This window comes from Balaenoptera acutorostrata, chromosome 3, assembly GCF_949987535.1.
Source record: "Balaenoptera acutorostrata chromosome 3, mBalAcu1.1, whole genome shotgun sequence".
Classification (NCBI taxonomy): domain Eukaryota; kingdom Metazoa; phylum Chordata; class Mammalia; order Artiodactyla; family Balaenopteridae; genus Balaenoptera; species Balaenoptera acutorostrata.
The window spans coordinates 14,752,601-14,764,906 of record NC_080066.1 but is presented as its reverse complement, the minus strand read 5'-3'; the positions used below and the strand labels follow the sequence as shown (position 1 = coordinate 14,764,906).

Below are 12,306 nucleotides of genomic sequence, written 5' to 3'. Positions count from 1 at the left end.
ACTGGCTCTTCTACAGAGCCCTTTACATATCATATCTCATTTATCACTTGCAAGAGCCCTGTGAGATGGGTATCACTGCCCCAACTTTAGATGAAAAAAAAAAAACCAGATTTGGAGACATTTGTAACTTGTCCAAGGTCATCCAGGCAACACGTGGCAAAGGAAGCATTTTAACCCTGGCCTGACTCCCAACTCCTTTTCTATCATATGTGACAGTGGAGGATATTATGAGAAATAATTTTTTCCTGTTCCATGATCATCGAATTTGGGGGTGAAAGAAGAGACTACTGCCCCCAGAATACTCTTCCCCTTGGAACTCTCAGTTATTCAGAGGTGGAAATTCAGTTGGCCAGTCAGAAAGAATCCTCTCTGCTGCTTATTCACATCTCCAAAGGCATAAGGGACAGTAAGGTTCTGAAATAAAAATGATTCCATTTGGCCCATTGATGATTGTTCTAATAAAAAGTTTGACCAAAAAGGAGGTAGAAATTAAAAGCTTTTAAATGTAATCACCCCAGTTTCTTGGTTCTCTAACAGGTATCAGAAAGCTGACTCGATTTTGGTGGAAACATAAAAAGATAAGCAAAGATGCTGACATGCATTGTTTCTAGGTAAATCAGATGCACATGTGACAACACATTTTATTTTAAATTAAATTAAGTCATTAATAGGCATAGTGCAAAGTGACATTCCGCATCATGAAAAGGTAACCCTATTAGTTAAATTCTCTGCAGATGAGTTTCATTTTACTGAAGTCTTCTGGGAGACACGGTTTTGTCTTTCATGGAGATGCTGCAGCCTCACCTACTGAACCAAGAGACGTACTTGCTTTCCTGTGGTTTTCAAGACCCACGTTTAAATTTCATATCTTTGGGACAACAAATGTATTATTCTAAGTGACCTGACTCTAGGGGAATATCAACTACTTCACCGGTAGAATACAAATATCATTCTCCCCTTAAATCTGAGTAAATAGTCTTAAACACTTTCTAAATCCTATTATATGTACAAACTTTGCATGTAAAGGTTGAGCCAAGCAGGCAGAGGACTGTAAGTAAATACATCCTTCTCCCATAAGTACACAGTATCGAATGGAGGAGAAAGGGGCTTTATACTCTATTCCCTCAATCCCTCAATCAAAGACTTTTTAAAAGAAAAGGCAGAGTTAAAATAATAACCTCAGCTCTATGATAAGGAACTGCCGTATTTGAATTTCATTGAATTTTAGAGTTAGAAAGGTCTCCCCAGGAGCTGTGTAATGCCAGCCATCTCCCCAGACCACCAGACCATCCTCGAAGCCACGTCATCTATGGGAGTTCAAAGTTTCTTCCGCTCCAAACAGTGGAAGCTCAGGGTCCGGTTTTTCTTTCTTGCAAATGCACTGGATCCATTGATCTGAATTCTAATGATAACCTATTTTGCCCTACATTTTAAAATTTTCATGTAAAATCTTGACCAATAACCAGTGACCTTCAAAAGGGAGGCAGCAGGGTGTAACGGAAAGAGTGGACTAGGGAGTTTGATTCTTTAGTCTCATTTTCTTCATCTGCAAAATGGGAATCAGTACACGGATTCTGCAAGAACTGGCAATGATCAAAGTCTCGGCACAGTCTCTTGTGCACGGCAGTGCTTGCTAAGCGGTAGTTATTAGGATTATGATAGTCATTCTGTAAGCAGAAGTTCTCATAAAGCCTCCTGGTAAAATGGCCTTGCTGGTAATTACAGACATGTAGCTTCTTCATCTCTTATCAATCTTAACCCATTTTAGAAAAGCACTTTTGGTATGGGCACGTGTTTATACATTTGGATTAAAATGTAAAAGCTCACTCAGCTTTTACTTAAGCATTGACCTATTGCAATTTAATATCAGATAACTGTTGCCATCCTACAAAGAGACACTGCACAGCTGGGGCTCTGGAGGCCCTGAGGCAGCAAAGCACCATTCAGTAAGAGAACTAAGTGGTGGGGCAGAGCCTGTATGAGATGACAGAGATGTTTCAGGTACTTTTCAAAGGGAGTTTTTTAACCCAACGAAGGCAAACACTTTATCTTAACTGATTCTAACCCATAAAGAACCTGACAAACAGTTCCTACATTCCTTCTAGAAAGCAAAGAATTCATGATAATGAGACAAATAAGCTTCCACTGAAATTTCAGGAAGAAATATTCTTCTAGGCCCCCAAGATAGTAGTGGTAATCGAGCAAACACATGAAGGTTTTGATGTACTTGTTACCTCATAGCCAAAGAATAAATGTGTTTTCTATGGGCTTGTTTCCTCTCTCTTGGCTTCTGCTTCTAAGCCGGCCGTTACACATCTATTGCTTTCCTACTCCTCTTGGGTCTTAAGTGTGACAATCTGCCCCCCACATGAATTCCAGAAGAAACCACAGTGGGGTACAATCTCACTAGCATCCCAGTTCTGCAATTCTGCACTGTAAACCGTGGGAGTAACGCCATCAAGTCAAGGAAGTTCTAGGAATTGCTGTCAAAAACCCAATTTCCCAGTTCTGCAAGTGCCTGACATTTTGAAGGCATTCTACAAGGTTCTAATAACAACTGACAGAATAATTCAGATGTGCTTCTGACTGAACACTGGGACATAAAAATAAAAGAAACTCTGAAGTCCTTTTTGAACAGGAATGTTGTAACATTTAAACTTCAACAACACACCCATTAGGCCTGATGTCAGTTAACTACAATTTTCCAGAAAATCATGAGGAATGGCTTGCTTACGTGACTCTGATGCTTATTGACCTCCATGGCATGTTTGATCTCAGGCAGTTCCTTCATGTGGGCATAATCTGAGAATCCTTTGGCAGCATCGTGCTTCTGCTTGTAAGCAATCTTAAGAAAAACACAAATAATTGTTAGTTTCATTTACAGGTGTATGAAATTCCTTACTTTTTAAATTTCAGTGTTCTGTTAGGATTTCATATAGTTGAATACCACCATGAATGGTCAAATTTGCCTAAGCTTCTATAACAAAATGATATACATAATACTTTAATCTTTGTGCTTCTGTTTAGACTCCTAATTCTAACTCTTTGTCATTTATTTCAAAAGTCTTTGTCCACACGCTGAACTCCCCACTCGTATTCATCTAGCTTAAATCTCAGCTACGGTTTTGGGAAATCTTCCACATCCAAGAGGTTTTAGGGTCATAAATGTTCAAGGTTTGAAGCCTGGGAAAGCAAATGACAAAACTGGGGCAGTGACTGGATGTTTAAAAGTGAAATGTTCATTGTTTAATTGATTGTTATGATTTTATGGAGGCACAGATATAATAGAATATAAACCTTATTAAAAGCCCTAAACTTTGGGAGAAAATATAACAAAATTCTCACATATGTCAAGCCTTGTTCTCTGTTAGGGAAATAAGCATCATAGCAATGCCACCCATCACCACCATATTAAATCTGTCCCACACAGGGATGGAGAGAAGGCATGAGAATAATCAGAAGTACTTCAGAAGTAGAACTAACCAAACTCAACAGAGTTAGAAAGTAAAGAAGATCCATAAGACAGCAAATTATCCCCTTACTCTCAGTCTAATGCTATATTATCCTATTTATTTCCTTCACAAATTTAAATTACTCAGTTTAATTTTTGTAAAATTACTTATTTTCTGTCTTCTCTTACTAGAATATAACTGTCTAGTTCACTAAATGCTCAGAACCCAGAATAGTGCCTGACATAAACTGCAATAAATATTTGCTCAGTGAGTGAAGAAATAGGACCCCAGAAAATATCTGAAGAGATTATAGTCGAAAACTTCCCTAACAAGGGACAGGAAATAGCCACCCAAGTCGAAGAAGCGCAGCAAGTCCCATACAGAATAAACCCAAGGAGAAACACGCCGAGACACATAGTAATCAAATAGGCAAAAATTAAAGACAAAGAAAAATTACTGAAAGCAGCAAGGGAAAAACAACAAATAATATACAAGGGAACTCCCATAAGGTGAACAGCTGATTTCTCAGCAGAAGCTCTGCAAGCCAGAAGGGAGTGGCATGATATACTTAAAGTGATGAAAAGGAAGAACCTACAACCAAGATTACTCTACCTGGCAAGGATCTCATTCAGATCCAATGGAGAAATCAAAAGCTTTACAGACAAGCAAAAGCAAAGAGAATTCACCACCACCAAACCAGCTCTACAACAAATGCTAAAGGAACTTCTCTAAGTGGGAAACACAAGAGAAGAAAAAGGACCTACAAAAACAAACCCGAAACAATTAAGAAAATGATCATAGGAACATACATATTGATAATTACCTTAAACGTGAATGGATTAAATGCTCCAACCAAAAGACACAGGCTTGCTGAATGGATACAAAAACAAGACTCATATATATGCTGTCTACAAGAGACCCACTGCAGATCTAGGGACACATACAGACTGAAAGTGAGGGGATGGAAAAAGATATTCCATGCAAATGGAAATCAAAAGAAAGCTGGAGTAGCTATACTCATATCAGATAAAATAGACTTTAAAATAAAAAATGTTACAAGAGACAAGGAAGGACACTACATAGTGATCAAGGGATCAATCCAAGGAGAAGATATAACAATTATAAATATATATGCACCCAACATAGGAGCACCTCAATACATAAGGCAAATGCTAACAGCTATAAAAGAGGAAGTCGACAGTAACACAATAGTGGGGGACTTTAACACCTCACTTACACCAATGGACAGATCATCCAAAATGAAAATAAATAAGGAACAGAAGCTTTAAATGACACAATAGACCAGACAGATTTAATTGCTATTTATAGGACATTCCATCCAAAAACTGCAGATTACACTTTCTTCTCAAGTGCGCATGGAACATTCTCCAGGACAGATCACATCTTGGGTCACAAATCAAGCCTCAGTAAATTTAAGAAAACTGAAATCATATCAAGCATCTTTTCTGACCAGAACGCTATGAGATTAGAAATGAATTACAGGGGAAAAAACGTAAAAAACACAAACACATGGAGGCTAAACAATACGTTACTAAATAACCAAGAGATCACTGAAGAAATCAGAGGAAATCAAAAAATACCTAGAGACAAATGACAATGAAAACACGACGATCCAAAACCTATGGGATGCAGCAAAAGCAGTTCTAAGAGGGAAGTTTATAGCTATACAAGCCTACCTCAAGAAACAAGAAAAATCTCAAGTAAACAATCTAACCTTACACCTAAAGGAACTAGAGAAAGAAGAACAAACAAAACCCAAAGTTAGCAGAAGGAAAGAAATCATGAAGATCAGAGCAGAAATAAATGAAATAGAAACAAAGAAAACAATAGCAAAGATCAATAAAACTAAAAACTGGTTCTTTGAGAAGATAAACAAAATTGATAAACCATTAGACAGACTCATCAAGAAAAAGAGGGAGAGGACTCAAATCAATAAAATCAGAAATGAAAAAGGAGAAGTTACAACAGACACCGCAGAAATACAAAGCATCCTAAGAGACTACTGCAAACAACTCTATGCCAATAAAATGGACAACCTGGAAGAAATGGACAAATTCTTAGAAAGGTATAACCTTCCAAGACTGAACCAGGAAGAAATAGAAAATATGAACAGACCAATCATAAGTAATGAAATTCAAACTGTGATTAAAAATCTTCCAACAAACTAAAGTCCAGGACCACATGGCTTCACAGGTGAATTCTATCAAACATTTAGAGAAGAGCTAACACCCATCCTTCTCAAACTCTTCCAAAAATTGCAGAGGAAGGAACACTCCCAAACTCATTCTATGAGGCCACCATCACCCTGATACCAAAACCAGACAAAGATACTACAAAAAAAGAAAATTACAGACCAATATCACTGATGAATACAGATGCAAAAATCCTCAACAAAATACTGGCAAACAGAATCCAACAACACATTAAAAGGATCATACACCATGATCAAGTGGGATTTATCCCAGGGATGCAAGGATTCTTCAATACACACAAATCAATCAATGTGATACACCATATTAACAAACTGAAGAATAAAAACCATATGATCATCTCAATAGATGCAGAAAAAGCTTTTGACAAAATTCAACACTCATTTATGATAAAAACTCTCCAGAAAGTGGTCATAGAGGGAACCTATCGCAACATAATAAAGGCCATATACAACAAACCCACAGCAAACAACATTATCAACGGTGAAAAACTGAAACCACTTCCTCTAAGATCAGGAACAAGACAAGGATGTCCACTCTCACCACAATTATACAACATAGTTTTGGAAGTCCTAGCCACGGCAATCAGAGAAGAAAAAGAAATAAAAGGAATACAAATTGGAAAAGAAGAAGTAAAACTGTCACTGTTTGCAGATGACATGATACTATACATAGAGAATCTGAAAGATGCCACCAGAAAACTACTAGAGCTAATCAATGAATTTGGTAAAGTTGCAGGATACAAAATTAATGCACAAAAATCTCTTGCATTCCTATACACTAATGATGAAAAATCTGAAAGAGAAATTAAGGAAACACTCCCATTTACCACTGCAACAAAAAGAATAAAACACCTCGGAATAAACCTACCTAGTGAGACAAAAGACCTGTATGCAGAAAACTATAAGACACTGATGAAAGAAATTAAAGATGATACCAACAGATGGAAGGATATATATACCATGTTCTTGGATTGGAAGTATCAATACTGTGAAAATGACTATACTACCCAAAGCAATCTACAGATTCAATGCAATCCCTATCAAATTACCAATGGCATTTTTTACGAAACTAGAACAAAAAAATCTTAAAATTTGTATGGAGACATAAAAGACCCTGAATAGCCAAAGCAGTCTTGAGGGAAAAAAAAGGAGCTGGAGGAAGCAGACTCCCTGACTTCAGACTATGCTACAAAGCTACAGTAATCAAGACAATATGGTACTGACACAAAAACAGAAACATAGATCAATGGAACAAGACAGAAGCCCAGAGATAAACCCACGCACCTATGGTCAACTAATCTATGACAAAGGAGGCAAGGATATAAAATGGAGAAAAGACAGTCTCTTCAATAAGTGGTGCTGGGAAAACTGGACAGCTACACGTAAAAGAATGAAATTAGAACACTCCCTAACACCAAACACAAAAATAAACTCAAAATGGATTTGAGACCTAAATGTAAGACTGGACACTATAAAACTCTTAGAGGAAAACATAGGAAGAACACTCTTTGACATAAATCACAGCAAGATCTTTTTTGATCCACCTCCTAGAGTAATGGAAATAAAAACAAAAATAAACAGATAGGACTTAATGAAACTTCAAAGCTTTTGCACAGCAAAGGAAACCATAAACAAGATGAAAAGACAACCCTCAAAATGGGAGAAAACATTTGCAAACGGATCAATGGACAAAGGATTAATCTCCAAATATACAAGCAGCTCATGCAGTTCAATATTAAAGAAACAAACAACCCAATCCAAAAATGGGCAGAAGACCTAAATAGACATTTTTCCAAAGAAGACATACAGACGGCCAAGAAGCACACGAAAAGATGCTCAACATCACTAATTATCAGAGAAATGCAACTCAAAACTACAATGAGGTACCACCTCACACCAGTTAGAATGGGCATCATCAGAAAATCTACAAACAACAAATGCTGGAGAGGGTGTGGAGAAAAGGGAACCCTCTTGCACTGTTGGTGGGAATGTAAATTGATACAGCCACTATGGAGAACAGTACGAAGGTTCCTTAAAAAACTAAAAATAGAATTACCATATGATCCAGCAATCCCACTACTGGCCATATACCCAGAGAAAACCATAATTCAAAAAGACACATGCACCCCAATGTTCATTGCAGCACTATTTACAATAGCCAGGTCATGGAAGCAACCTAAATGCCCACCGACAGATGAATGGATGAAGAAGATATGGTACATATATACAATGGAATATTACTCAGCCATAAAAAGGAACGAAATTGGGTCATTTGTTGAGACGTGGATGGATCTAGAGAGTGTCATACAGTGAAGTAAGTCAGAAAGAGAAAAACAAATATCGTATATTAACGCATGTATGTGGAACCTAGAAAAATGGTACAGATGAACCGGTTTGTAGGGCAGAAGTTGAGACACAGACGTAGAGAACAAACGTATGGACACCAAGGGGGGGAAAGCCGTGGGTCGGTGGGGATGGTGGTGTGATGAATTGGGCGATTGGGATTGACGTGTGTAAAATTGATGACCAATAAGAACCTACTGTATAAAAAAGTAAATAAAAAAAAGTATAACTAAACGGATGAGAATAAAACAAGAATAAATTAATGAATTATTTTTAAATTAATTTAAATTATATATATTAAAAGTTTAATAATAAGATATTAAATGGAACTGGAATTACTTGGCACAGAATAAAGGTAACTTAAAAAAGAAAAACTAGAACAGTGGTCACCAAGAACAAAACAAGATCTAATTTTTAATGAAAGAATACAGTTACACTTAAGGAAAAACTTTTTACCAACATGAGCTCCTTGAGAGCTGTGTCCGTATCTTACATATCTTTTAATATCCTGTGCCAGTCATACTGAATGACACAGAACAGAAACGCAATAAATGTTTAGTGAATGAATGAGTAACTGAGTTTATTAAACATTCTCACGAGCTTAAACTTTGTAGGGTTTAATAAGTAGAATTAACCACCCACTTAACTTAGATAATATACTCGTCTAAAGGATTAAAGTGATAATTACAAAAATAATTTTTTTAAGTAAAAGCATCCGATCCTACCAAAAAAAAGGGAAAGTCATCTAGTACAAATATCAATGTTCAAATCCCTTCTCTGGCTTCCCCCACCGAGTTTTTCTTGAAAACTTCCGGTGAAAGAGAACTCAACCTGGGTATCCCAGTCTTTAAATTTTGAAGATTCTGATACAAAGTTCCTCCTTTAATGAAACTTAAGTCTATCTCCCCAGAGCTGCATCCATTTGGCCATAAGGCCATCTGGTTCACAGGACAGAACTCCAAACATGGGAACACAGCTGTCAGTGGCTTCCATTCCCCGGACCTGTCTGCATAGATTAAGGTACTGAACCCCTGTACACTCTAAACGTTCTCCGAAGTACAATTCCAACTTTTCCTCCTCTTTCTTAAGGTGTCCACAATATCCCAGATATGGCCTGACCTATCCTAATTAGAACTGTTCAGTTTAATCTAGGTTATCATCTCAAATGTGCTATATGCTATTAACACATCCATGGATCGCACCATTTTCCTTTTGATTACTGTGTTGAGACTTCTGTCAGCTAATGCCCCTAAGTCTTGTTCACTCCTGCTCAGCCCTGTTCCCACATCTGGTTGATTATTAGGCCTCGCATACAGCACCTCACATTATTCCAGGGATAATTCATCTTGCTAGAGTCTGTCCATTGATTTAATCCATCAGGATATCTAATTCTGATGGGCATATCTTTTACATTTTCACCAATTAATTATGTTAAACAGGAAACCCATTAAGAAACTCCATTCAGACTGAGAAAGTCCGTTATCTCAGTTTCATTACATTATCTATTATAACTTGTGGGGAGGAAGCAGGAGTTTAGTGAGTGGCCAAGTCTCTTAAGCCAAGAAACAACTTCTATGAGATCTGTTATAAGGAAAAAAACACTAGCACATGCCTGTCTCCTTTTTGCTGGATGCCTGGTTGATTTTGCGTTTTTGACTATGGTACTTGTGAACTTACAAACATAACCAATGCGGCTGATCATTTTGTGGGTTATCATAGAAGTGGTGAGTCATCAAGCAAAATTTTAAAAAGTACTCTTTCTTAAAAAGGCTATGTAATTTTCTACTTGCAGCATTAAAATAGTCATTTCATTTATAGCTGCGAAGCACCACTTTAGAATTAAGATTACATCAAATTGGAGGCAGCTGAACTTTATCATATTAATTTTCGTCCTTAAAATAGCTAATGGAAAATCATGTCACACTAATAAATTTTCTGATAAATTTGATTTCTTAGGATTTGTCATTATTGTGTGGCATTTCCCTAGATTAATACTGTTTTCTTCCAACCTTGTGAATTAAGGTTGCTATGGCACTAGATGCCTAACTAGTGGAAGATAGTTGCAATCGTCTTATATAAATTATACGTAAATATGTTTATGCAAATAATATACACATTTATGTTATATATTTCATCTTATATGTTTATATCTCATATATACATATATTTCTGATTTACAGTATATTTCGTAACTACTATATAGGTAAATGTACTTTTAATCCCATAACACAGGCAGCCCTGAAGCTCCTGAAACAGGACCTTGTGGCCACTGTAGATAAAAACATAAGCTCTCATAAATCTCCTCAGTTCAGATGCCTGAGTAGCCTGTATCACTTCTGTGATAAGGGATCATTTAGTCTCTGCTTGAGGCAGCCCTGGTGAGAAGGGTCACAGCACTTCACAGCACAGCCCATCCATTTCCAGAAGATTTCTTTGTGATCTTTGCTTGTAAAATTTTTAATGAGAGTTATCTAACAAAATGGCTTCCTAAAATCTCCACATCTGTCTCTCTCTCTTTTTTTTAAGGTTTTTCTTCCTATCAGCCATTTTCTACAAGGAGTATTAACCTAGCTAACTTCACCTCATCACTCTAGTTTGAATGTAAGCATCTGAGAATGTTTGCAAATTGATTTTAAGATAATATTTTGTTCTAACGTCAAAAGTTTAGGATACTTTTTAACAGAAGTTGGAAGACAGTTAAATTTTAGTATTTGCCTAATACTAATACTCTAATTCAGGTTGCCACAAATCTGATACTATTTGGACACAGTAAAAGGTTAGTTCTATAATTATCACAGACACTATCAAATAGTTCTACTTTCTTGCCTGTCTTATTAGGCAATTGAGAATTGCAATTTTAACAATAATAAAATAGATTTATGTAAATCTAAAGAAATGTTATTACAATTACATAAATCTTTGAAATAGATACCTTCTTCGGAATCCAGGTTTTTCCTTCCTAACAAGTTCAGGGACTAATCATAACACTGGGCAGTGCTGCTCCTTGAGAGCACACGTATGTCTTTCCTAGGGTGCATATTCTAATGTAAGTGATAACCTATTCTGCAAAAAAAGAGATAGATTCCAAAATATACAATATGGATTATTTTGCATGTTAAGTTCTATGTGCACATATTTATGTACTATAGATGTGTTTATGCCATAAAAATTTGAGAAAAGTTGTGCCCTTCCAAAGCAATTAGGATGCAAATATCTGAAAATCTTACCTTCCCAAGTATAAAAATAAGAAAAGATTGTTTCTTTTCTTTATCGCATAATTGTTGCTTATTATTATTATTATTGTATAAATGTTGTCAAATATCAAGTGTTGTAATTGCTTGCTTTATAAAGTAGTCCATGTGATCAGCAAGTGGCTGGGTTACCAGGTGTTGGCAGGAAAACAAGGGGGCATATTAGTCATGGTCAGCCATGCAGAACCCTGACATATTTTTAGCCTCATGTGCACAGCTGAGATTAGCTTACTGCCAAGCTGGGTACATAGTGGACATTTAAGTTTGTGATAATGAAGTACTTAAAGATATTCTGCAAAGGATAACTATACTTGGTATTGTTCAAGAGTCATCTATTTTCAGACTATTTTAAAATTATCTAGGTATCCTCTACTTAAAAGTAAAAAGATTCTGAAAAAAGAAGTAACTTGTTTAATAAGAAAAAGAGGGATAGAAATAGTAAAAAGAGGTGGTAAGGGGTATAGTTAAGAACCCAGACTCTGGAGCCAATCTATCCATGTTCATGTGCTGGGTCTGCCATGTATTAGCTGTGTGACCTTGGGCAAGTTACCTAACCTCTCTGTGCTTCAGTTTCTACATCTCCAAAATGAGGATATCTCATGCAGCTGTGATGATTAAATGATATAAATATATGTGAAATGCATAGAACAGTACCTGACACATAGTAAGCATTTCTTTGTATTTATTAATTATTAACCAAAAATGTAGCATGAAAAATATAAACTATGTAAAAGGAAACATCTCCTTAGAAAGGAAATCAATAAATTGAACAAAAATCCATTTTACAAGTATTTACTAAATCCTCCCTGTGTTCCAGGGCCTGCTCTAAGTACAGAGGTGGAGCAGGGAACAAGACAGATAAGGTCCCTGCTCTCTTAGGGATTAATAAAGTAACCAAAAAAAAAAAAAAAAAATCAGATCGTGCTATGAAGAAAACAAAGCAATAATAGGAGTGAGAAAGAGGCAAAATATTCTGCTTTGAAATTCTGTTTTAAGAAACACAATAGATTAAATGCATTAAGGATTC

The 12,306-nt window shown here is 36.4% G+C and overlaps 1 protein-coding gene across 11 annotated transcripts in view; it reads right to left on the bottom strand.

Annotated features, from left to right (window-relative positions):
- Window positions 1-12,306, bottom strand: part of NEBL (nebulette) — a 357,059-nt gene that overhangs the window by 95,668 nt on the left and 249,085 nt on the right. For 9 of the 11 annotated variants that reach the window (XM_007189866.2, XM_007189863.3, XM_007189864.3 and 6 more), the window contains one exon: window positions 2,735-2,845. The exons of the other annotated variants lie outside the window; for them this stretch is intronic. In XM_007189866.2, coding sequence (XP_007189928.2) covers window positions 2,735-2,845 — 111 coding nt within the window. The remainder of the gene's footprint in view (window positions 1-2,734; window positions 2,846-12,306) is intronic. 11 annotated transcript variants of the gene reach the window in all.